At 52.9% G+C, this 25313-nt stretch overlaps 7 protein-coding genes across 7 annotated transcripts; 5 read left to right on the top strand and 2 right to left on the bottom strand.

Moving 5' to 3' along the window:
* Window positions 1-831: 831 nt before the first annotated feature.
* On the bottom strand, window positions 832-2466 carry Z519_00470 (uncharacterized protein; the record flags this gene model as incomplete). Its single annotated transcript, XM_016758227.1, has 4 exons — window positions 832-1035; window positions 1087-1398; window positions 1455-2382; window positions 2435-2466. 4 exons carry the CDS (start codon window positions 2464-2466, stop codon window positions 832-834), a joined length of 1476 nt encoding a protein of 491 aa, XP_016625476.1.
* An 8575-nt stretch (window positions 2467-11041) lies between these two features.
* Z519_00469 (uncharacterized protein) lies at window positions 11042-12904 on the top strand (the record flags this gene model as incomplete). Its single annotated transcript, XM_016758226.1, has 2 exons — window positions 11042-11237; window positions 11307-12904. 2 exons carry the CDS (start codon window positions 11042-11044, stop codon window positions 12902-12904), a joined length of 1794 nt encoding a protein of 597 aa, XP_016625475.1.
* An 822-nt stretch (window positions 12905-13726) lies between these two features.
* Z519_00468 (uncharacterized protein) lies at window positions 13727-15784 on the top strand (the record flags this gene model as incomplete). The annotated part of the gene is made up of 1 exon (XM_016758225.1): window positions 13727-15784. One exon carries the CDS (start codon window positions 13727-13729, stop codon window positions 15782-15784), a length of 2058 nt encoding a protein of 685 aa, XP_016625474.1.
* A 1049-nt stretch (window positions 15785-16833) lies between these two features.
* Z519_00467 (uncharacterized protein) lies at window positions 16834-17610 on the top strand (the record flags this gene model as incomplete). The annotated part of the gene is made up of 2 exons (XM_016758224.1): window positions 16834-17062; window positions 17114-17610. 2 exons carry the CDS (start codon window positions 16834-16836, stop codon window positions 17608-17610), a joined length of 726 nt encoding a protein of 241 aa, XP_016625473.1.
* Window positions 17611-18072: 462 nt separating this feature from the next.
* Window positions 18073-18976, top strand: Z519_00466 (pep2-like protein; the record flags this gene model as incomplete). The annotated part of the gene is made up of 3 exons (XM_016758223.1): window positions 18073-18200; window positions 18301-18643; window positions 18725-18976. The coding sequence occupies 3 exons, from the start codon at window positions 18073-18075 to the stop codon at window positions 18974-18976; spliced, it is 723 nt and encodes a 240-aa protein (XP_016625472.1).
* Window positions 18977-19272: 296 nt separating this feature from the next.
* Z519_00465 (uncharacterized protein) lies at window positions 19273-20349 on the top strand (the record flags this gene model as incomplete). Its single annotated transcript, XM_016758222.1, has 1 exon — window positions 19273-20349. One exon carries the CDS (start codon window positions 19273-19275, stop codon window positions 20347-20349), a length of 1077 nt encoding a protein of 358 aa, XP_016625471.1.
* A 1107-nt stretch (window positions 20350-21456) lies between these two features.
* On the bottom strand, window positions 21457-25132 carry Z519_00464 (uncharacterized protein; the record flags this gene model as incomplete). The annotated part of the gene is made up of 2 exons (XM_016758221.1): window positions 21457-22509; window positions 22556-25132. 2 exons carry the CDS (start codon window positions 25130-25132, stop codon window positions 21457-21459), a joined length of 3630 nt encoding a protein of 1209 aa, XP_016625470.1.
* Between the last annotated feature and the right edge of the window lie 181 nt (window positions 25133-25313).

The raw sequence follows: 25313 nt of genomic DNA, 5'->3' as shown, positions 1-25313 counted from the left end.
TAGTCTCTGTTGTTTTTTTGGTTGCGACCCTTGCTTGAATATTTCGTACCGTGTGTGTGCGTGTAGTAATCATGGCCCTGAGAAACCTTTCCCGACAGTGGCCGCCGTCAAACCAGAGGTCCGAGGGAGATCATGGGCCTGCTTGAGGATCAGCTCATTTTCTCTTCGTCTGCACTTCCGTCGACCGTGGAAAGTGTCAAGCCAGACCTCGAAACAGCCACAACCCGAAACCTTCCCCCAGTCTCTGCCCATACAACTATTCTGATCCATCACTCGCCATCCACCATCCAACCCACCCTCCCCCGGCAAGCCCGCCTTGCCACTAAGCAATAACAATATCGTAAAACATATTTTCACGGAGCCAGAATGCTCCGCATGCCTATAATAAGGCATTGGTCGGGGTATCAGAGAGAACAAGCCTATGTGGCCACCCCCATCCCCGACGATGGTTTCGCCCATGCTCCCCGTGATGCCTCTAATAAGGCATGAAAGACTGTACACAGTGACGCCGTCTTTTTTCCCCAGGTAATTTTTGGTCGTTCCACGACTCCAGGCTTCATCTGTACAGTCCGTTGAGCCAAACACATGATTTCCATAAGTGCTCCAATATTGTCCCAGTCAGCATCAGTGAAATAAAAAAAAAAACGCAAAAGACGCCGCTTAAACTCCTCCAAGGTTTCGTCGTAAAAGTGCCCGAGCATCCAACCACATAGTCGTAAACGTGTCTCCTAATAGAGATTTCGCACACATGTCAACAAGTAGATTCGTCGCCTTTATCCATATTCTGCCTGCAATCTCCACCCCGCCGCAGCAAATGGAAGCAGGAGCTCGTTACGGCCTCGTGGAGTCAGCGTTTTTAGGTCGAAGGTTTGCTCCGGTCATGGCTGCCGCCTTGTTGATACCTAATTTTCGCGTGAGTTTTGCATAGTGAAGGCCACATGCATTACACAATGTGCGTGCTCCGTCTGGACCTCTTCGCCATTCAGGCGTCTCGGCTCGGTTGCAGCTGTGACAGCGGCCTGGCGGCGCGGCTTTCTGTAACACCCGTCAGCTAGAGCCGCGCAACTGCTGATGATATATACTGACTCCACGTCGCTTCTTCGCATCGCTTGTATATGCGCCGCCTTTATATTCGTCGGACGGGGCCTGGTACTCTTCGTCGACTGGAGCGCCCCGAACAAGTCGAGCTTGCTGCTCGGCTTTGGCAGCCTCTCGGACAAGTACCACTTCTCGTATGAAAGAGAGGATTTCATAGGAGCGATGGGTAAATCGGAGCATCTCGTCTACCTCGGCTGCTGAAGGTAAAAATTCATGCCCGTAGCCAGACCGACTCCCGTGGTGGAATCGTTGGCTCCAAGTCCGGGCGAACTCCAGGGTACGGAGAGAGCCATCACTAATCTAGACACATAGTCAGAGCCACGTCGTACGTCAGGGAGGAGGCGGAGATAACAAACTTCATTGAGTCCTATCTCGGCGTCAAATGATTCCAAATGCCTCTTAACGGCCTCATTGTACTGGGTCTCGTTCGCTGGTTTCGAGCCTGCAGTGAATTGGAACACCTCATTTGTAGAAGACGGTGCATTCGAGTTGCTGGGAGTGCCGAATTGTGGGAACGCTTGTTGCTGTTGCTGTTGCTGCTGTTGCTGCTGTTGCTGCTGTTGCTGTTGCTGTTGTCTGGGTGGCGGCTCGTAGGTTTGGGGAGACCTAGCCGGCGGGGCAGGCTCATTGTGGTTTGTGAACGTAGTATTCGCCAATGAAGATGAACGAAAATTTGACGGCTGTTGCTGAGAAGTTGGAGAGCCTGGATAGCCAAAGGCTTGAGAGACTGGTTGGCGAGGATCGGGCGCAGGAGCAGATGGTGGAGGGAAAGGCGGGTTCGCCGTCTGAGTTTCCGTCGGTGTTGATGCGGTCATTTGAGGTGCTGAAAACACATCCCGTAAGACAGGCACACCAGGTGCTGGTTGGGAAAAGGGATTCATAGGGCCTTTGGGGCCTTCGGAGAACGACTGGCCCACGGCCGTCGAAGGCGTGGGCAAAGACTGGTGCTGCGACGAGCTTGAAAAGGGCATTGACTTGTCTCCCAAAGCCTCATGGATGGATGGCAGGGATTTGCGAAGGTCAGGCGAGTCCTTCTCGTCCCGGGTCGAGCGTCGAGTGGTGGATTCGGGAGGAGAGATGTAGCCAGACACACCAGTCGTCGATCCTGCCGTCGACGGTGCACATGAGTATGGCGGAGGGGGCGCCGAGTACATGGATGCCGTGGGACTAGCCAAGGGTGCCGTCGAGATGCTCAGACCGTTTCCGAGAGAATACCTGGAGAGATCGTTTCTCTCGGTTCTGATCGTGTCCAGTTCGAGATGACTTATCGACGGCAACGTGTCTCTGATAATCACATCAGCAAAGCACGGGTCTTCAACTGCGGGTGAGACATTACCTAAGTCGAGGGGCGGCATCTATTGTCGCCATTGTGACGGCAGTCGAGTATACAATGTCGGGTCCAGAAATGATGGTTATTCTATTGTTTGAAAACAGCACGTTGAATCATGAGGTTGGACCGCAGAAAGGAAAATGTTTTGCTCCCAATGTACCCTTCCGCAGAGGTTGCAAGTCCGCCCGCTGCAACGTCACGCAAGGGCTTGGGCCAATACTGTTGTCGTTTGCACCAACGAGATGGATATGAACAGTGGAAGGAGCCGTGTAGATCGGCCGTCTTGATATTTGCCTTGTTGAGTGCACCGAGCAGGACCAAAGACGATTTGAGGAACAGTTTCAATCCTTGGTGTTGGCTGGATAGAATTGTCAAACTGCGCAGTCTCTTCCACGGGCTCACTGTCGAGTACTCAAGATCTGCTCGATACCGCGGCGGGAAGGTCGTCGAAGAGGATAATGCCGAACTACGAATGTGCAAGAGCAAGAGATGCAACAGAGGGTCTCAGAGAAGGAGGAGGCGCTAGAGCTGAGTGTTGAGAGTAAGTTGTTGGGTGGGCGATGGGAGGGGGATTTTGACGGAATTCGGAGTCGAAGGTTGGCTAGATGATGGAAAGAATGAAGACGAGCAAGTCTTAGAGAGCGAGATGGGCGGAGAAAGATCGAGAGATCGCGCTAAGCATGGGCCGGAGGGCAGGTGGGAACCTTGAATCCGGATGTGCAGCTGGTGGGTGATGGTGCTCGGTGTGTGAGTTCTGTGTGTGAAAGCCAAAAAGTGGGCTTGTGCCCTTGGCGAGTCGCAGGCCGAGTCGAGGAAGAGAGGTGACAAGGGGGTTGTGTTCTCTGGAAGTCTGACCCAAACAGCAAAGTCAGCCAGTGAGCAAACTCTGGAGGGCTTTAGGGCTCGAGGGGCCTGCGGTGGGCCACGGAGTCAAAAATACGTCGTAAGTGGGTTGACACTGGTGACGCCCTCCAAGGCAGAGGGCGTTTTACTTAGGCAGAGGGTGTTTTGGGTACAGTCTTGCCTTCTTTTGACTTGAGCGAGCCACCCGCGGACCGGGGGTCTTTTCCTTTCCTTGATAGACTGATAGACGGGCTGACAGGGGCAGGCCTTGTCCGAGGATGATCATGGTCTCGGCCTGCGATGCTTGGGTTGGGATAATGGGATGATGGGGGGAAAGGGTCGGAGTTGGGAAGTTGATGGAGCTGGTTGGAATGCAGTAGGTAAGAGGCAGAGGAAAAGCGGGGAGGGGGAGGGGGAAGGAGAGAGTTGGCCGGCTAAGGAATGAATGGGCTTAGGTATTAGGGCCAAGGGCGTAGGCCTAGGGAGGCTCACCAGTTAGAGGGGGCGAAAGACCCCGTCCTTCTGGGAAACCGATCGTTCGACTGTTTTGGGGCATTGGAGCAGCAGCAGCCGCACCTCCGGAGATGCCCTAGGTACTTTGTTCCATTGTCCTGGGCTCCTTGATGCTCGCATGCTTAGGTACAGAGCTACATAGATACAGGCACCCATAGCCCAGATCTGCTTTCTCTCTTCCGCACGTTGGCCTCCTTTCCGAGCCCGTCCCCCCTCTCTTCTTCTCCTTGCCTCTGCCGTCCCAGAACAGCAACCTCGAGGTTGAGTTGCCGACTGCCGCCCGTAACTGCGCTGCTCGAAGCAATTGATTGATTTAGTGCAGTGGAGATCAACACGGGCACATTCACCCACTGACAGAGCTTCCAAGTCCCCGGGTCAGTTTCCGCCCGATGCCTCTGGTGCCTCTGGTTCCTTCACTGTCACCTATTTCTTGTCATGCCGTGTAACCTGTAACCACAGTAAGAAATCCAATTTGAGTCTGGTCAAGTCTGGATTCGTCCTGCACCCACACAACCTGGATCTTGCACCAATTTGCCGCTTCCCACCATGCCCAAATTGATCTCGCCTCCCACTCGCTAGGCCCTTACCCATCATCGCTGGCTGAATTTCTATCCAACTCGCAGGAAAAGACAACTCCACCGGCCTGATCCCCCAGCTAAGCGAGGCGCCTCTGGCGCAAGTGCGAAACCTTTTGTGAGCAACTCTATGCAGGAGTTGCTCGTCCGAGTGACCGTACTGAGTAAGGCCATACATTTAATTTCTTTTGAGCTTTGGAAATAACACTAACAGCAGCGCCCTCTTGCGATCTCCCGGGAGGTAGACATACCAAAAAGTACGAGGTACAGTCTCGAACTTAGTCGTTCGATGTTCTCGTGCGCCGCGCAGGCCACGGAACGTTGGCCTTCAGAGTTTCAGCATTGACGTGCTCCCGACCGCCCTCGCTACCGATGACTCCCCAGCCCTCCGACCTACACAAAATAGACTTCGAGGCAAAAGCCAGCATGTCTGGGCCACGTTGGATGACACCTGACAAGTCAGCAAAGCAAGCACGAGGAGCAAGAGGAGGTTGTTCCGTTGAGCTGATGGGAATGGACTCCGGGCCAGTTGAGCGCCAACGTCAATTATCCGTTACACGTGGAATCCGAGAGCTTATCGAATCAAGTCGGGCAGCCCTGGGGCTTAGACTTTGCAATCCTCCCTTTCAGATCGATCCGTCGGGACGTATCAGCGCCTTCTGATCTCCTCTCCCTGGCGTCATAATGTATATCATCGTTGCATCGCTTCGCCGCTATTGGTTTATGGCAGCGCCAGCATCGATGCTCGATTGAACTTTCTTTTTGTGTCTTGTTGCCCGACCGGCTCTCGCTAGGCCAACAAATGTCTTCTCCCTTACAGTAGCTGAGTTCCCGCTTCACCACTGGTGCTCCTGTATCCATTCCCATCTTGGCCTAAGGAGAACCTTCAGATTTGCCTTCGCCAACGCCATCGCCATCGGCCTCGGCTATCTGGACTGGCTCTTTCCATCAAATAATGTCGCATCGCGGGTATTGGGGAGTCTGCATTCTGCTGCCTCTTGACATTGTCGCTACGTACCGTGTACTCAGAGGTTTGTCTGCAGCGTCAACTGCTGTCCAGGGCAGAAACCCTTAGACACGATGCCGTCGTCTTGCATTTCTTAGAAAGCTGGAAGCATCGACGGAAGCCGCCGATAGTCTCCAGCTCGCGGGGGCAACTCAAGGCGGCCACTTAAGAAACCATGTGGCTGCCTCGCATCAAGCTTGCCTCGCTGGCGCTAACAGCTTGCGGGGAAGCTGGAAAGTCGCATGTTGACAGATTTCAGGAATCTACCAAGTGGCATTCTAGGTGACTGGAATCGAGCATGTGCTGCTGCGAGCTGTGATGCTCCCAGATGCTGTGTCACCTTTCCCTGAATGGGGCATTTGAGCCCAGAACCTGTCAGTGTGGTGGCACCGCCGTATTGTGGAGCAGACATTCCTGATTGAAAACCGCCGCCTTTCTCTAACTGCCTACGAGTGTGTGTCTCTCCCTCTCGAATCGAACTCGGGTTAACCAGTTAGAAGAGGATTAGGGAGGAGAAGGATGAGCACTGTCGCCGTGACAGCTGCCAGTGACATTTCTGGCTGTTTCAAGGGCCAAGACTGCTATAGCGTGCATGCCATCCACCAGAGCTCTTGCCCATCTGGCACCCAGAGTTTGATCGGCTACATGGTTCCAGCTGCATCAGACCACGCTTGGGGAAGATTCCCCGAAATACATCGTTGCCAGGGACCATGCGAAGTTGGAGTTGGCCACGACGACTGCAATGCACCCTCGTATTTTCCCTTGTTTTTGCATGACGGCCCAATGGGCGAAAATGATGGCCTCCCCCCCTCCCTCCCGGGGACATGGGGCGCAAGCGAGACCCTCGAAGCCTGACCGAGCGAAGTCCTTCAAGAAACTCACTCCACTATAGCGGTTCTTTGAGAGCTCTGGCTCCTGTCAACTGTCTTCTGTCCACCTTAGGTAGTTCAACCTGTTGTGCGGTGATGTGCCGAACAGATGTGATGGACCCAGGCGGCTGTCGTTTGCATTGTTGCAACGGACAGGACGCCACCAACACGTGGCAGGCGAAGTCCAACCCGTCCGATTCACGATCAGATTGAGAGGCTTTTTGTAAGGCATTCTCCACCCCATCACAACCTCCAATTTAGTGGTTAACAGAATCAACAGTCTTTTGGCCTATTTTCAGCCCTGCATCAAGAATACGGAGTGATAACTGTTCCGAGGAGCTGAGCATCTCGCCCAATCCAATGGAAGTCTGTGAGCGCTTGGGCCTTTTCCTCCCTGCAAGATGTAAAGATGAGCAATGTCGGGCGTCTCGCCACTGGCCATCCTGAAAGACCTTTTTGCTCTTGGGACTCTGAATCTGGGTATCAGTGCCCAGCCCCCTTCCAAGAGCGATCAACGATCTCCTGCATGTCTTAGCGCCAGCCACTAACGGGTGTAGGATCGCTCTGCTCCTCCTTTTCGTGGTCGCTACATGCAACCGATGGTTGCACAGCTGATCTTGCTGATGCCCTCCCCAACAAACGGACAGGGAGCAAAACCGGGCATGTGAACCACATCGGCCACATACTCACCTCTTAGATTGCGTTCTTCTGCTCAAGCGGTCAGGTTGTTACAGGGTGGTTGGCGCCTGTCATGACTTCTTAGTCACTGTGGACATGCAGATTCACAACGGTTGTGCAGGAGCTCTGCATATCAATCAAGGGCATTGTTCACTAATTGGCCCCCAGGATTTTGCCTTGACCAAGCAAGCAGTCAGCCACCAGCCATCAACAGAACCAGATCACATCGCCAATGACTAAACACATCCGGAATCTACCGCCTCTCACCCAAGACGCGGTATTTTTTTACGCAAGAAGTGCAAGTGGATCTGCGTAAACATGTTCTGGACAATTTGGAGAAGAATCCCATGACGCACACATTTTCCCTTCCTTTCCGGCTGTCTGAGGCTACCTACCCCGAGGTTCGAGAGGTTGATTTACCTCGAAGAGTGGAGTGGGTGACGAGCTTACAGAGAACTATTAGCGCCTCTCAATTTCTATTACAAGCAAGATGACCTGTGTCCCACTGGTCGCAGAAGTAGCCGAGTAACGCAGTCAGCCCTGAGAAACCCCATCCCTGCTTTGCTCTTTGGGACCTGAGAGAAACATCGCGCCGATCTGGCTTTAGTTTTCCAAGTGTATCTTGGCCCAAGTAAGACGCGAATGGCGCACGGGGATCCATCAAAGACATCCAATTACTCCTACACACCAGATCCGGCGAATCTGTCGAACCCGGCGATGATTTGGGGCTCCGAAACACGCCCGATTTGCGTCCGATACGGCTTCTTCAATTTTGACAGCTATGCAGTGGAGCACATCTGGGAAACGATACCAGCGTCCCTAACATCCCACAAGCTCTGGCGAGTTGAGAGGGTGCCAGTCGCATCACCAGGATCCGCGGGTTGGATTGTGTAATGACGGCTCAAATTTGCAACACTGGTTGGACGTTGAGCTGTTACACAAAGCTAACAAATGAATGGTTCACCAACCACAGGTTGACAAACAAACCGTCGAGCCCGTCTCTCAGTGTCTCTACCGGGGAAACTCAACCTCCGCTGACCGTCAATAATGGCGTAGGGCAACTTGTGTATGTGGATCAGGAATCTGAACACTCCTTCTAGCCGACCTCTGTGGCCTTTTCAATCTCCCAGATCTTACTCACCTCACTTTTTTTCTTTTGATGCGGCATTGTTTCTCAGGCCGTGTGGGGAGAAGGAGCAAGAGCGTTGACAGAGTCGGCAGGTTCCCAACAAGGATGACGGCAGTTTGAAAAATAATGTGCCGTGTCTCTCTCGATTGAACTCCGTTTCTGCTGCAGTGTGTGGACGGCCGCGGGCTTTGTGTTCCAGCTATTTTCAAATCCGTCTCGCCTTCCATCCCACCATAGGCATCTGCATCTCCTGACTGCCCTCCCCGGGATTGTTTGACGTGCGTGACAGCAGCAACATACCATCGTGGTCCAACACTCCTGAATCTGGTCGACCCTCACACCGCCGGATCGGGGCAGTCGGCGGTTGACTTGTGCTCTCGATCTCTGTCAAGCCCCCAGCCAGCGAATGAAAGCGGCGGACTCGAAATTTGGAGTTCCAGGTCCGTTCAAGACTCATCTTCGAAGATGCAGATCTCTACTACCTCAGGTAAACAGTCTTTGGCAGCAACGTGGAAAGATCAATGGATTTCCTATCACTTATCATCTCCAGGACAGATGGCACCAGCCCCAGAGTTCCTTTGGGGAACAGGTTGGTCGACGGTTGGTTGTATCTCCACTTCAACAATCATTCAGAAGCGTCGAGGGCAGAAAGGGAGGACATCACATCCATTGTGGCACAGTGAAACCCTCTAACCACCCCGCAGAGGTCCGCTCGGACTGACCCACCATGGCAAACCTCGATAGTCAACTCTTCAAGACATTTCCATGTTCGCCGTTCCTCGTTATGAGCTCTGTGAAGTTTGGAAGGAGAAGCAACACAGAATAAATTGTCCGGCATGAAATCTGCTTTTCGGATGGAATGAGGGTCGAGCCCCCATGTAGAGAGAGAATGAGCCAACCCAATCTTTATCCGATGATGTAGCATCTGTCCTCGGCTTTCTTAATGCATTTAGAGCTCTTGAGTATCGGCCGACACCGCTGCCTGTGTCTTGTACAGATGTCTTACCTTGATCCGAACGACAGTGCCAATGTCGAGAGTAATCACGCAAGAGCAAATGTGGACTGATACCTGATATTATATCTCTCTTGCGATTTTACTCAACGAACCTCACAAAGGAGGCATTCGCAAACCTGTTCAACAGAGGGTATCCAGCGCATCAGAGCAAATGAATCTCAAAAGCAAGCCGTGTATGCGCCTCCAACGCCTTCGCTCGACTTCACAACCGTTCCAAACCGAGAAGTTCGTTGACCGTTTCCACGTTCAAAAATTCGCAGACAATGTTTTTTCAGTGCCATCTTCCGCTCTTCGTTTCTTTATTTCTTTGGCGATTCAGGCTTGTGACCCGTCTTCAGCTCCTCCCAGAATAGCTTGAGAAAGTGCCCGACGCCTCGCTCGGAGGCTTGGTCGCCTGTTTCACAAGCCATACATATGAGCGTAGTTCTTCGTCCTGTCCAGGAATCACAACGAAAGAACGCCACCAAAGGGAACAGAACGAGATTTCCGGACACGTACTATCGAGGTGCGTGCCGCCATAGTATTCTGGCGGTTTGCCGTGTTGGAGTTCATGGACTTTCTTGTGTACTCGCTGGACCCCACGGTGGAAGGAAGGGCTGCGAAGGAGCTGGATGGTTGAGTCTGGTTAGATGGCTTCGATGAGCGTGGGTAAGTCAGGTTCTGGCCTGTGACAAGGACGGGCTACCATTTCTACTAATCGCTTCTGTGTGAAGTGTCAGTGGGTGGTCACCTGGCGGCGGAATGAGCGGCAAAACATGCAGACCTCGAGAAGCCACCACCAGGACATTGCGGCACAAGAACGGGTCGGCAGGCGGCGCGCAACTTGGACGAAAGGATGGCGGAGAGGTGTCTCCAGACGATGAGTCCTCAGGAGGATCGAAGTGTGACAGGCCGGTGTAATACGGGCCGGTGATAGGGGTGATGGTGTTCGACTTTTTTGATGATGCTTCTGGCCAAGTCTGGATGGATGAAGTATTATCTCCGCACCCGGTGACAGCTTGCAGCGGTTTGGGGTGTTGGAATATGACAGAGTTGTACACCAACATTACTGTCGCCACTCGGCTAGATGTCAGTGACATGAAAGAGAGTGTGTCTGTAATTTACCTGTAATTTACGCGGATTCATTCCAAAAGCTTGGTTGCAGCTAGGCCCTCTGCAATATGAGGTCAGCCATTCAGCCTCTTTGTTCTCTCTGGATTTCCTCTTGATTGGAACAATGTACTTGTCGCTTAAGCATAGAACCCATATCAAAGTATCCGTAAAACATCTCCATTGGAACGAGGCTGTCAACCATCTGCCTCCTTGGACCTTGAAAGAACACTCTTCCTTTTCCTTGCCCCCCGGCGCAGCATCTGCGTGACCCCTAGACCTCGAAACCCTCCGGCGCTTCCTGAAACCGATAAAGGCTCATTCCGTATCTGGAGGCTCGCAGGTCAACCGGTAGAGAGACGACCGCAATCGGACATTGACCTTCGATGCCCAAGACTCTCCAAGAACTGAACCAAGGAAACCCATTGAGCGGCCCAACCGTCGGTTGCAAGGTCCGGCAGCCCCAGCGTTGACAGCCTCGACCTCAACCCACCATCAAACACTGCTCTCGCCAAGCATCGTCAAACGTTCTTTGTCCGCACAGCAAACGTGCGCTGGCCTTCCCTTGTATCTGGAGAACCTCAATCGTTTGTTGCTCCTTTCGTAAATCGCCACATACTATCACAACGACCGTCTCAAGGCTGTTCGCCGACAAAGCCGGTGCCGCTCCTCAGGATCCTTCCTCTGGGGAATCGTCAAACCAACCCCCTCCCAAACGCCCATCAATTTTGCAAAGACTACATATCCACACGTCTGGGAAGAAAAACAAGCCTACTCCAACCCTTACCATCCGACCTACCAGCTCCTCTTCTCTGCCACCTCCTTCAACCTCGGTGAGTCGGGCTGGCTCATCTCACTCCTCCGATGCAGCAGCCATCGCCGAGATCACCAACATCATGCCACAATCTCTATCCCTGAGCACCCCGCCGCAGGGATCCATCAAGAGGCAGCGTTCTCAAGAGATGCCAGTCAACGTCTCTCGACCGGCTTCTAGGGGACAAGGGCAATCTAATGGTCTAGTTGGCAAGCCTGATGACTCAGCAAAGCAGATGAATGTCAAGATACCTGCCTATCTGAACAAAACCCGAGCCAGTAAGTCTCAATGGACATAAAATCATTGGCGCATGTGAGTCGCCCAAGTATCTGACTGGCGCGCGATAGAGATCTCGTCGGCTTTTCAGGAACTGGAGTGGAAGCAGAGATACCGCCTTCAGCATGCTTCGCAGAATCCACATACGTCTCCATTCCGGATCGATCGATCGTTGGCCGTCATCAGTCGCAATCGCTATGGCAATGTTCAGCCCTGGGAGTCGTCGAGAGTCAAACTGAAGAAACCGATTGGAGGGTCTGATTATGTCAATGCGTCTCCCATCACCCTCAAGAGTCGCCTCGCCAAAAGACCCTGCAGTGGCTCTTCAACTCCAGCGTCGACTGGACAGCCCCTACTTCCCTCGATAACGCCAATCGAAAGCAAATACATCGCCACTCAAGGTCCAAAGGAAGGCCAATTCTCACACTTCTGGCACATGGTGATGCAAGAGACACCAGGCGAGGTTGGAGTCATTATCATGCTCACACAGCTCTATGAAGGGAACAAGGAGAAATGCGCCCAGTACTTCCCTCCGGACATGGATAACCCGACAATAATTCTCCCTGCTCACGAAGACGGGAATGATGATGGAGAGACAGAGGCGGTGGATGATGGTGATCCCTTTCTGGACTCCCCTGCGATAAGCGCTGAGACTGATCGTGTTGGAACAGATGCCGAAGACCCTCAAAGCGAGCCCCCAGGAGGTCCTGAAGAGCAAAGGCAAGAAGCTCCTGCCCAAGAGCAAGGTCAATGTGGCTCGGTCTCTCTCCTTTCCTTACATTACGAGGCAAAGATCGGTTGTGAAGTCCGAAAACTTCGATTGACGATCGATGGCGAATCCAAATCAATCTACCATTACCTGTTCCATGGTTGGCCAGATTTTGGCAAACCAGAAGCAGAAGATCGGAAGGCTCTACTCGAACTGACCAAGGTGTCCAGAACCGTGGCGGGCGATTCGCCCCGAATTGTGCACTGTTCTGCCGGAGTCGGCCGGACAGGCACTTGGATAGCACTGGACTTCCTCCTACAAGAGCTCGAATCAGGTCGACTAGTTGACTGTTCGCCTCCGCAAACAGGTACGCATACGCCGACAACAAACTCCAACGGCACAAGCACTTGGGGGAGAAGCGGACCTCCAAAAGAAAGCACGCCTGATCCAAAAGATGATGAAGATCTCATATGGGAAACGGTGAATACGCTCCGCGAGCAGCGTATGATGATGGTGATGAACGAATTGCAATACAGTTTCCTCTATGAAGCCCTGAAGGAGGCGTTTATAGAGAAGTACGCCGAGAAGGAGACTGGGCCCGTTGTCATTGAAGTGCAAGAACCAAGCCCTAAAGTGGCGAGGAAGAGGTCACCCTTTGGTGGAATGTTTCGTGGTGGCCGGGTGGGGACGGTCAAGGGCGATGAGGATACGGTGTCCGCGGACGGAGTTGACGAAAGCGAATCGGAAGCGGAGACAGAGATTATGGAGAAGGAGAAGGCCGGTGTGGATGTGGATATGGACGAGGCTGTTACCGCTGGGCCGGCTGAAGATGTGGAAGGCCAAGCAGGCAAAGAAGGTGAAGCAGATGAGGACCCTTATGCTGCTGTGGCGCCAGAGACGATCCGTGAGGGACAAGAGAACAAAGAACAGAACGTGGTACGTGAACACGAAGTCAAGTAAAATGAGTCCACGACTGGACCTGCATTTGGGAGGGATGAGCAATGATTGTATGAGCATGAACTTGTCATGAGCCATTGAAAGTTTCGACGGGAATAGACATGTGGGAGATCACGGCCCTGTGTGAGATACCATCTTCCCTGAGCGAGAGTCGGCTGGTTCTCGAGATGTTTGGGTAACGAAAAGGGATGGCCGTAGCCTTCGACGGCGCCCAGGTAGGCGAGCATTGAGGGCCAAATTGTGCTGATGGTGGATTGAACTCAGGGTTAGAAACAAGACAGTGCGAGACAAATGCCATGCTTTCACACTCCATGGCAAAGCTCGCGCTGAAGTCTGTCGACGTCGTTGCCCTTAGCACCCAACGCTGGGAAGGATCCATGGACAAGCCATGGAGTAGACAGCGAACGTCTGAGAGGTAAAATAACTGGGCCGAAGTTTTCGCGTCGCGGATCACAAAGAATAACTCTCACTCTCTGTGCAAAAGACTCCGGGACTAGGATGCCCTTTCACAATCCTGACCGCATCTCAGATCGCGCCTAACTTGGACAACAACTTGTCGAGTATATCACGGCGCTTCACACTTTGTAAAACCAGGCCTGATAACGCGCCCAGTAAGTATGGGCTCAATTATGTCATTCAGGCCCAATGACAATCGAGATCTGAGCCTGAAGAACCGCAATGCTTTCCAAAGTCTATTTCGCCCCATCAACGCGGAATGAGCTTGTGCAGGTCAATGCCATCCAAAAATCTCCCCTTGCGGCATGTGAGCCTGTTGGTGCATGAAATCTCAGGGGCCTTTCGGGCCCCGCCTATATCGTTTGCGAAATGAGGGTGAGGGCGAGGAGGAAGGTCGCCACCAACACCCAACAGACCCAGCAGCGCTCGAGGCTTTCCTGGTTGAAGACCTTGGTTCGGCCTAATTTCTATCGACTCCATCTTGCCTACTTCGTCGTTGCCATTCTGGTCTCGTCGGCGATCCTCTGGGGTTCTAACACCTCAGGCTTTCGGCTCAGGTATATAGACGCCTTGTTCCTGTGCTGCTCGGCCATGTGCAGTGTCGGTCTCACCACGGTCAACCTTGGTTCGTTGAATGGTTTTCAACAGTCCGTCTTATTGGTGAACATGTTGATGGGAGATCTGAGCCTGGTCAGCACTTCCGTCGTCGTTGTGCGTCGCTACTTCTTCGGGAAATATATCAGAGAATTCCTCCAACATTCACAGGCCGCACAGAGGATCGCCAGTGATATTGAGGCTGATGGATGTCCTTCCACTGGTTCGGATCACCTAGCTATACAACCAGCTCGCCAGAGACAGCGCATAAACCCTCCTGTTGAACAAGAGAATGCCACCACTCCGACGCGATCTCCATCTCGCAGACGCCAGCATTATATTCGAGGCTATGGTGGCTTTCCCGCGCCGTGGGACTACGCCGGTCGTCTGGTAAGGTGGACATATGAGGGGTTTGGAACCCAAAAAAAGCCAGATCATTCATACCTCTCCTTTGAACCCGAGTTGGACCATAGGGGACGATTTCGTGCCTTGACCAGCGAGCAAGAACGGGAACTAGGCGGAGTTGAGTACCGCGCTCTGAGACTTCTGACTTGGCTGTTGCCGGCCTATGCCGTCTTTTGGCTGTCTTTCATCATAGTGGTGATGACGCCCTATGTCTGCAATACCAACGCTGGAAATGTGATCAGGGAGGCTCAACCAGGCAATTTGAGCCCGGCATGGTGGTCTGTGTTTGTCAGCGTCTCGGCCTACACCAACAGCGGTCTGAGTCTCTTGAACGCGAACATGATTCCGCTGGGGAACAACTATATTATCCTGATCTTTACCGGCATGGTCATCTTTACGGGGAACACTTTCTATCCAATCCTCCTCCGTCTGACCATCTGGCTCCTTTCCAAAATCGTCCCGCGAAATTCGGAAACACACCACTCACTCCAGTTCCTTCTGCACCACCCGCGCCGCTGTTACCTTTTCCTTTTTCCGGCCAGGAACACATATGGCTTACTGTGTATCCAGGTTGCCATTAACCTCATAGCTTGGGTTATGTTCATCGTCCTCAACATCAACTATACACCTGTCGACCCGCTGATCCCCAGTGGGCTCCGCGTGTTTCAGGGACTGTATCAATCAGTGGGGTTGCGCTCTTCAGGCTTCTACATCATCCTCATCTCCGACGTTGCTCCAGCTCTTCAATTCTTGTACGTGATTATCATGTACATTTCTGTCTTTCCGATCCTCCTGTCCGTGCGCCAGACCAATATTTATGAGGAGCGATCTCTCGGTCAAGACGACAGCTCGAAAACGCAGGCTACTCTCCAGAATGTCGACAAGCCGCAAACAGTCAAATCTGCGCTGGGCCAGCATCTTCGACGGCAGCTGGTCTATGATATCTGGTGGATTCTAGCTTGCGTCTGGCTTGTTTCAATCATCGAGCGTGATAAGTTGGCTCCCTCACCTCCCGCCTCCACCACGCCACCAGAACCCGAGTCGCTACCTTCCCCGCATCCAGCCTTTAGACCCGGCCTCTTTGACATCATCTTCGAAACGGTATCTGCCTATGGCACCGTCGGACTCTCACTGGGCGTGCCCTACGAAAACTACAGTTTCTGTGGCACATGGCAATCCTTGTCCAAGCTGATCCTCATGACAGTCATGCTGAGGGGTCGCCACAGGATATTGCCAATGGCAATTGACCGTGCTATCTTGTTACCCGGACAAGATATCATGGAAGAAATGGACCGAAGGGTGAGGGTGAATGAGGAAGACGAGGCACGATGGCAAAGAGACGAGCAGGAGGTGAGAGAAGAGGAGCAAGGAGGAGACATCGAGGATGAGTTGGATGCGGGTAGCGACGGCGGTGTGCCTGCCCCTTGACCGACGACGGCAGAGACGACGACCCAGAGTTTATGAAGAAGGAAATGATAACGCTTGACGAACATGAGAGACCGCTCATTTCAAGAACAGGGCACCCGACGAAGGTTGCACGTGATGATCACGTGATAATAACCCAACCAGTTCCGCACGTGCCCGTAGGTCACGTGCGTGAGGTCCCATGCCCGTTATGGAGCTTCTCCCTCTTTTCAGCTCCTCCTTCCTGCGACACTGTCCGCTTCACCATCGTGCTTCAGATGCTTGATCGCTGCGATCCGAAGGTAATTACAGCCAAGGGTCGTATGGAAACTGTACATTCCAGTCTCACTCTGTTGCTTACTCTACACTCGAACTCGTTGCGCTGTGCCTCTTTCCGACAAGTCCACAAGGTCCTGGTCAGATTGATGGCCTCCAAACAACCGCACTCGGGCATACTGAGATAAGTCAGTATGGTCTGCCACAACTGATGTCGCTATAGAGTTATTGAGTGGCATGGAATCCAACCATCTCGGTTGTCATGAACAAGCCGCGTGCCGCATGCCGAACACCCCATTTCTAGGACCTTTTCTCAACGCGTGGTGGGCTGCTGGTCATTGAAATTTTGTTCCGTCTCAAAGACAAAGGCGATCTACGCTCCTTGTTGACCAAGTCCTTACCATCGCCAGCTGCAGGTCTTTCTCCAAACAACCATAATTCCATTTCAAAGACGGATTCGTTTGAGGTGCTGTGTAGGCGGACGCCAAAAGTGGTTGGGGGAAGCCCCTGGCCGCACGTGAAACGCAACCCACGACACGCTCCGCCTCATGTTCGAAACATGCAACCGGCACCTGTGCCATCCGCGCGATCTGGTCAATTGGTTATAAGAAACTACCAAGACCTGCCCATTGCCAAGTCCATCTCCTTCTCATTATTCCAAACATTCTTTCCCTAGTCGTCGTTCTGTTTCCATTTTCTCGCTCTTTACCGCTGGTCGGCTCTTTTCTACAGTCCTTCCTTTTCAAGAAAACATATCTCACGTTCTTTACTTGTTTCCGGCATCTCACGAGATCAAAATGTTTGTCAAGTCTACCGCCGTCGCCCTGATTGTAGCTGTTGGTTCAGCCTCGGCTGCCGTCATGTCTTACGGCAAGGAATCCCTCATGAAAGAGGATCCCGACTTCGGCCTCTGTCTTCCGACTATGAAGTTTGAGGGTGGACTTGGTGGACGATCTTCAGTGGACTTTACTTTCTTGCCCACAGACCCATTGTGCGCTCGTGGTCAGCAAGAGGCGTCGAACCCCAGTAAGTCCGCCGTCTGCATGGGTTCTGGCCTGTAACTAATGGCGCTGCAAGACATCATTACCAACCGAATCTGCGACCAGCTTTCCACCGTCTGTGGAGCAAACGAAGCTGCAAAGGCTCTTTGCCGGGAGTCACAGACCAAGATCCGAGCTTTGGGAACTCGCGACCGGTCCACCGCGGAGACCTGGAACACGCTCATGGGCTTTGGGGGGGCTTTGACCAACCCAGACGGTGGAGCTCCGGCGCCCAATGCTGTCAAGAACGACCTGAAGAAGAGAGACACCAAGGATGTGGAGAAACGAACTCCTATTATCTACTGTTCTACCACCGAGTGGATTGATGACTGCACTGGATGGCCTGCTCCTGAACCCGTTGTCAAGAGATCCGAAGGTGCTGCTCCTGCTGCTCCCGTCAAGAAGCGGAGCCTGGAGCCCGCTGCGCAGCCCAAGGTGGAGAAAAGGTCGGAGGAGAAAGCAAAGAGGGCGGATATCCCAATGATCTACTGTTCGACAACCGAATGGATCGATGATTGCACTGGTTGGCCATAAAGGATTCGTTGCAAACTCGGAGAGGCCGTGGTTGTGTCCCGAAACAAATCGCGCAATCAGGGTCATGGAAAGGAATTGAAAAGGGTGCTTGTTTTCAAGGCTGCCATGGCTGTCGTTGCATTACTATCAAATTTTGTGTCAATATAGGCCGCGTCTAGATGTCTCCCAGAGGCCATGGGACAGAGACAATGAAATTGGAATCAGAATGACCGACATCAACACATGAATCCTCACGTCACTCTAGACCGTCGCGCATTGCACCTGTACTCGTATGTGTTGGTATATCACGCAGATGTGCCGAAAACTGCCTTGCTTTCGGGAACAGTCCCGGTCCGATGACCAGAGTTTGTGGGGAGACTTTTGGTTTTTCCGACTTGATTGTATTTTCCCCTTCCCCAAACCAGCGCTCTTGAGTTGTTTATAGCAGACTCGTCATTTACCCGGGGATCTTGTGTACTGGCAATGGTTGATCTTCACTCCCTACCGGCGGGCTCACGCCCAGAACATGCAATCCGCAACAATGGACCCGACAGCCTCGTGCTTGAGAGGTACAAATTGCGCGAACTTGCGGAAGGCTGGCCTCTTTATCGGTCAGCTCCCCCCCCCCTTTTGGAGGCGCGCGAAAACTTAACGTGCATGGTCTTTTGTTCGGCGTCTGGCCGCTGCTGATAACGATGATGCCGGGATCAGAGATGCCTGCGAATGGGAGAATCTCAAATCCATCTTTCACCCCGACGCTTACATCTACACCACCTGGACGGGGAGAACGCACCATCTGGACTTCATCGAGGCGTCGCAGGCGGGCATGGACAAAGGGGCCTTCATCATGCACCGCTGCCACGGGATCACGACCGACATCAACCGCGAGGCGACGCGGGCGGTGACCAAGATGAAGGCGACCATCACGCAGCGATTCGCGGTCCACGGGTGCGAAGTCGACGCTGAGAGCGATTGCCGGTTCTGCTTTTTCTGGGTCAAGATGCCCGAGACCGGCGAGTGGCGGGCGCGCTTTGTAAGGCATTGGTATGAAAAGGTAAGGGCGGACCAAAACGGGAGGTTGGATCGTCCATACGCATATGTGCAGACGGGAGAACTGAAATGGCTTGCAACCTAGGACAAATTGATTCCCGTCAATCCGGCAAAAGTGCCCATTCTCGACGAGGAGCGCTTGAAGGACTATCCGAGCGGTTACCGGTACCTGGCCTACCTCCAGGAAGCGACCATGGGTGTCGCGGTGCTCCGCGACATGCCGGGCCATAGGCGCGAGAATGGTGTGGAAGGCGGAAGTAAAGACTGCGGAGACAAGCATGACCTTCTGTATTGGCAGTGTAAAGCCTGGGTCGAGGGCAAGGATATGGAGATCTAAAACAGAGCAAAGCGCCAGCGCCTACAAAGTACCCAGTATCTACTTGTTACTGTGAACAGCGTCACACCCGCGGGACCGTAGCCTCGTAGCCTTGTACGATAACCATGTACTGGGAATATAGCCTTGCCTGCCTCGCCCGCCTTGCCTGCCCCCCACGTTCTCCACATTAATTGTTTGCCTTGCATGGGAACAACCGCTCGCGTTTGCCCAGCAACATCTTCTTTCCATCAAAGCCGCAGCCATCTGTCACGATGTAGGCTCGCAACCGACTTTCTGGTATTTCTATTTCGTGTGACATGTCCCAGCAGCCCCGTCAAGTCCCCACGCACTCGTCATCGCTGTCGAAACCTTCATCGCGGCGAACCACAAGCGGTGGTGGTGGTGTTGGCAGCAGCGGCGGTCCTCCTCTGTCTCAACCGCAACAGCAGTCCACGGCGACACGGAGCCTCCTGCCCTCTCCGCACTTTGAAGACGACCCTATCGTCGCATCTCATCAGCAGGCTAAACTCAGACGCAGACCAAGCCTCACCCTCAACAACCCAGAGTACTCGGAGCACGCAGTTGCGGAGTCGGAGAACTACAGCCACGGTCTTGTGTCTGCCCATCCAGGAGAGCTGCCGATCCCGTCCTTCCAGCCCTTCTTCACCTTGATCGAAGACAGTGTCACGAACGAGCACTATCATCCCACGGTCCACTACATCTTTGCAGACGACGATGCGGACATCATTACCGAGGCCGCGCTGAGGAGTCTAGAGGCGTTAGATCCCACCCAGCGAGGGGATCAGACTGGTGCTACAGCAGGAAGACAGGGGCGGCCACTTTCACATACGCACACACAAGCACCTCGCAGTTCTCAGGACCAGAGCCTTCATCGTCAGGATGACAGTATCAATGCACCCCGCCTTCCTCTTTCCACGGCCGATATGCGCGAGCACTACATAATCCTCGACGTGCATCCGCAGCCTCGCACCCAAAACCAAGACGATAACACCCCTGCCGGTGCTGCTTCTTCAGGCGGTGCCCCCCCAGGCTATAACTACGAGGTGACATCCGCCCACAGTCTCAGCGCAGAATGGCAAGTCTTGCGGACCAGCATTTCGACCGCGCCGACCATTGGAGATGGACCGAGCGAGGAGGGGGAAGGGCTGATGTTGAGGATCGAGGGGAGAGGAAACACTCCCGGCGACCTTGCGGCGGGCAAGGAGAAAGAGAAGACGATGGGAGACGCCGACAGAGAAAGGGAGAGGGAAAGGGAGAGCCTGGAGGAGATGATTGATCGGTTTCAGCGACGCCTGGATGATATTAGGATGGTCATCGAGGCGGGTGGGATCAGTGCGCCTGTGGGTACTGCTGCGCTGGGCGGGGAGGAATGAGAACGACATGATGGGTCTGGGGCTGACGGTAAAGAAAGAGAACATAGCGACCTCGTTGTCACACTGAGAAATTCTCGTTGAAGCGCGAGCTTCAATCCGAGACCAACCTCGCCATAAATACGGTCCAGTCGGTTATAGGGAAAGGCACTTACGACGGCGGCGTTCAATTGCACACAGGCGGACTCAAACAAATCACGACGAATCATGCTGCTGCAGGCGCGCCGGCGTCTTTTGGTTACCTACCTTCCTAGTATCTACCTACCTACTTTGTTAGTATACACCTATCTATCTACCGACCTAGCCACTCCGTGTGCTTGGATAGCTATAGGTAGGATAGGATAATACAACCCCGGCCTTCGGGATTTCGATGAAGGAGAGAATCTAATGACGAGACTGGCTGTCTAATGGGAACAGAGAGGACGAGGGAATGAGGGGGGACTGAGTACTAAAGAAAGGCAGGAAGAAAGGGAGGAGGATGGTCGAGCGGAGAGACAGTACTAACTCCCCAGGTACCGAAGACTCGTCTTATATTTACATACATATATATCGTCCCAGTTTCTTTCGGTCTTCATAATCGGGCAACAAGCAGCAGCCGCTGGAGCCAAGAGTAGTAGTGTTGTGCACGATCGACAATATCATACGAGTGAGGACTCGGTTCCTACTTAAAGATCTTTGTCCTTGTCTATAGTACAAGTACGTGCCGTGTAGGAGGATCCAAAATAATCTTATTAATAGTAGGAATACTGACTCCTTCCGGTTCCAGTTCTGGTTCCGGCCCTGGTTCATCTGGACTTTCATTCTACGAATTCCAATCCAACCCATTCCAACCCATCCGGCCCTTCCTTCTTCCCTTTGTTGCCTGGTGTCCAACGATCGATCGAGACCCTCCTGTCCCACCCACTCGTTCTCTGATTCGACTCCTCGAAACACAAACAAAATAACCAACAAAAGCGGGTATCTCTAACAAACTCGACTTGAACGCGATTTGATTCGATTCGTCAGGATCCAGCAGAATGTCCGCCAAACTCCAGGACACCACCACCATCACTTATCAGACCCATTCATTGACACGAAGACAAAACAACGCACCCCCTGTCTCTGAGGCGATCATTCAGGCGGACTGCTTCTCAGCCTCCTGCCTCCTCCCAATGGCCCGATGCTCTGACTGAAATTTTCCACTCCACCAATCCCAATCCCTGCTAACCCAGCCATCGTACTCCTCGTCACCCTACCTGACTTCACAGTAGGTAATCTGCTCTCCACAATCGCATTAGTCGTCGCGTGCCTCTTGAGGGGCGGCTGTTGACTTCCACTCCCAACACTCTTACTAAAGTCCAGGAGCACAGGTTTCTCGTCCTTGCTGGACAATGTCGTAGATGTTGCTGATGATATCGGCCCTCTGCTACTGTTAATGACATTGATGTCGACTTCCTTCAAGCCTGACTTCGCTTCACTGAGAGGTATCCCACTTCCGGTGCCTTGTGTTTGCGATAGCGATATCGTCGATGGCCGGGCCGAGGGTATTTCAACATCGGTGAAGATCTTGGTCTTGCTCGGACTCGGCGGTTTTGAAGGCGACGCCGGTCCTTTGCGTGGTGATGCTTGTTTCCTGGGCGAACGAGCAGGTGTCTTTGCCGATGAAGGCGTCTTGGTGACAAGACCAGGGTCTGGTAAACCCCTCATTCTGGCAATGATGGACTCGTGGTTTTCGGTTCGTGGCAGCTGGGTCGGGTAATTCCACTCCCTTTTTTGTGGTGTTTCGCCAGTTGGAGTGTACTCGCTCAAACTTGCTTCTGAGAGGTCTGCCTTCATTTCTCGCAGTGGATACCGTGTTTCTTCCTCCAATGATACGACAAGCTTGTCGACATCTGCGCGGTGTGTCTTCTGTTCTCCTGCAAAGTCTTCGAATACTCCGCGCCGCAGCTGCGACTCCTTCTCAAGACTGCTGAGACCGTCTTGAGCACGAGATACAGCTTTGCTCAACGTCTCCGAACGTTCGGCATGATGACCGTTGTTCTGTAATCGTGCTCTTGTCACAAAGTCGTCCAGAGCTTCCATTTGAGTTGACATTTGTGTCAGCTGAGCGTCGACAATCTTGACCGTTTCCTCGTGGACTGACTTGGTGGATTTTTGGATGGCCAGGTTTCGTGCACTAACTGCCTACAAGCTGTTAGCCTCCATCCAGACCAAGTTGCACCGAACTTACCGTCCAGTCTCCCTTCATCTTGGTCTTCAATTCGTCCTTAGATTTAACCAGGAGCGCCCTCAATTCGCTGTCTTGAGCTGTCCACTTGTTCATACCATCCCGATAGGACTTATTGGCATTTTCAAATTTCTCCGTCGCCTCGACGAGGTGTGACTGAACGTTATTCAATCGGCTGGACAGTCTCTGTTCCTGTTGTTGATGTGACATCTCAATCAGTTTCAGGATCTGCTCTTTGAGATTCTCCTTCTCCTCCGCAGCCGCCCTCCTCTCTTCGTCCCTGATGGCTTCGAGCTGGTTAGAAACTGAGATTGATGCTTCCATGTTTGCGCCATTCGCTCCTTGGAGAGCCGACGACAAGGCTTCGATTTCCTCTCGCTGCACCGCCAATTGCTTGGTAAGGTCATCGAACATCGCTTTGAAGTCTTTCCCGAGCCCGCTATAAGACGAATGCAACTGGGTGTGAAACTGTTCCAGCTCCCCGATCACCTCTGCAGATATTTTTGCGGCTGCCTGGGACAGACCTTGGAGGCCCTCGCTGAGGCGGTCCTTGACATTCTCACGCAGGTCGTTGATCTCCTCGAGAACATTGTTCATAGAGTCCCTGGCTTGCGCAGACTGTCTTTCGACACCAGCGCAGTCCTCAGCTAGGGCCGAGGACCTCTCTTGAGACAGTCGTGCAGAAGACTCCATGCGGGCTATCTCGTCCGCTATAAATGACTCGATACGGAGAGAGCTTGCTGCGATCGCTTCCGCGTGTGCTGCTTGGAATTTTGCGATGCGCTCGTCAACCAATCCACAGACATCCATGACCCGGCCTAGAGAAGAATTGAACGACTCGCGATTTTGAGTGTGGAGGGCAGAGCGCCGTCTCAACTTCGCTTGGAGGCCGTCAATATCCTTGAGGGACACGCCAACGGTCGAAACTAGCTCGGTTCCCATACCGAATAATTTCTCCTCTGTCACTTCATGTGCTTCGCGAAGAGCAGTCTCTTCGGCGAGCAGCCTCTTTGTGTCCGCGAGAACAGCTTCAGTATTTTCGAGCACATCTTTTGTGCTTTCCAAGGTTGCGCGAGTCCCGTCGTTCTCTCGCTTCAGCATCGTGAAGTTGTGGGTCAAGCTAAAGAGCTCCTGAACTTTGTTGCGTAGACTGACCTCCATCGTCTCGATGCGAGCCTTTTGTTCCTCGCTCAGTATTCTCCTGGACTCACTCTCGACCGTAATCTCTTCGTACTGCTCATTGGTGAGGTAGACGCCATTGCGTTGTCTTGTGGCAATCAGTTCACTCTTGAGTTTTTCGATTTCGGCGGTGAACTCTTTCAGCAGTGTTTTCTTGGAAATCATCGAATTGACCTGCGGTTTGTTTCGAATATTCTTCGCACGGAAAGCATAATCCAGAGTCGAAATGGTCTCCTCGAGATTGCTCTTCGCTGGTGAAACCGTGGCAATGATACATGTCTTTGTTCTTCCACCCAGCGAGTCTTGTAGCAGCCTTGTTAGTTTCGATTCTCGATAAGGGATGTGTGAGCTTTTGTCCACAAGAGCGTTGATAACTCTTCCAAGTGTCAGCAAGCTCTTGTTAATCAGTCCCGCTTCCGCGGCTCTTTTGTTCTCTGCGCCACTCCTTTGGATATTCTCACTCCCAGCCAGATCAACCAGGTTAAACTTCCCAGAGCAGATGTAGTCTTCGCCCGTGTTGTTGGGTTTCTTGACATATGTTGTAATGGTGAAGACCGTATGACTTCGAGAGCTGAGGTCGTTGCATTTGGTGGCCGCAACTTGACGCCTATGGCTGCCTTCTCGCAGAAGTTTGATCCCGGCCGCTGCATTCTTAATGTGCGACTCTTCCATGCCCTGAACCACTGTGGCGGCATGGCTCTTCCTGCTCGCGTCGTCGAAGATTTTAAGCTTGACAGAATCATCGGGTGACAGTAAGTCTCTCAACTCCTCGTTGTACAGCTCGATGAATGAGCATTTCACTGAACACTCCACCTCATCCGCTTCCAATTTCTGGAACAGCGAGTAAAGCACTCGAGGGATAATGCCGGCCGCATCAGATAAAAGTCCAAGGGTGTCTGTCATATCGCCCGACATGGTGTATGTTTTCCCCGTTCCCGTCTGGCCATAGGCGAATATTGTGCAATTGTAGCCTGTCAGCATTTCATTCAATATGGGCGCCACGACATCGTCGAAAATGATAGCTTGGTCTGCTGCTGGGGAGAAGACCTTGTCGAAATAGTAGGTTTTGTTGCTGATTGCATTGGGTCCCATCGAGAGTTCAACAGTCTTGCCTCTGACTCCGCTTGTTGATACTACCACCCCGCTGTTTTCCCGAACTTCTCTGGCGCTCCGACCCCGACATCGCACGACGACGTGAATATTCGTCTCTTCACCATGATCTTGGTCAAAATCTCTCTCTTTTCTTTTGGTGCCTGCATTAGAAGCACTGCCCGAGGATAGCGATTCTGCCGGGGAAGGAGCACGGCCAGTTATTGAAGGATGTTGTGCCACATGCGGTCTCGGCGGTGGGCGCATGGAGGTTCTCGTGGAAGAATGGGCAGGACGCTGTGATCCTGACATGATGATGATGATACAAGAAGTGGCGGGGGATAGCAGATGGGGGATTATTGAGCGCGCAACAGCTACATTTGGATATGCTTGACCAAAACAACAAGCACCGACAAGGTACCAGGGTGCAAACAAGGATACCGCCTAAGTAGTAGGTATGAATTTGGTGGAGCGGTGATTCCGCAGGCCAGCA

Source organism: Cladophialophora bantiana (genome assembly GCF_000835475.1).
Source record: "Cladophialophora bantiana CBS 173.52 unplaced genomic scaffold supercont1.1, whole genome shotgun sequence".
NCBI classification, from domain to species: Eukaryota; Fungi; Ascomycota; class Eurotiomycetes; order Chaetothyriales; family Herpotrichiellaceae; genus Cladophialophora; species Cladophialophora bantiana.
The sequence above is the reverse complement of the archived record's forward strand: the minus strand, read 5'-3'. Positions and strand labels throughout refer to the sequence as shown.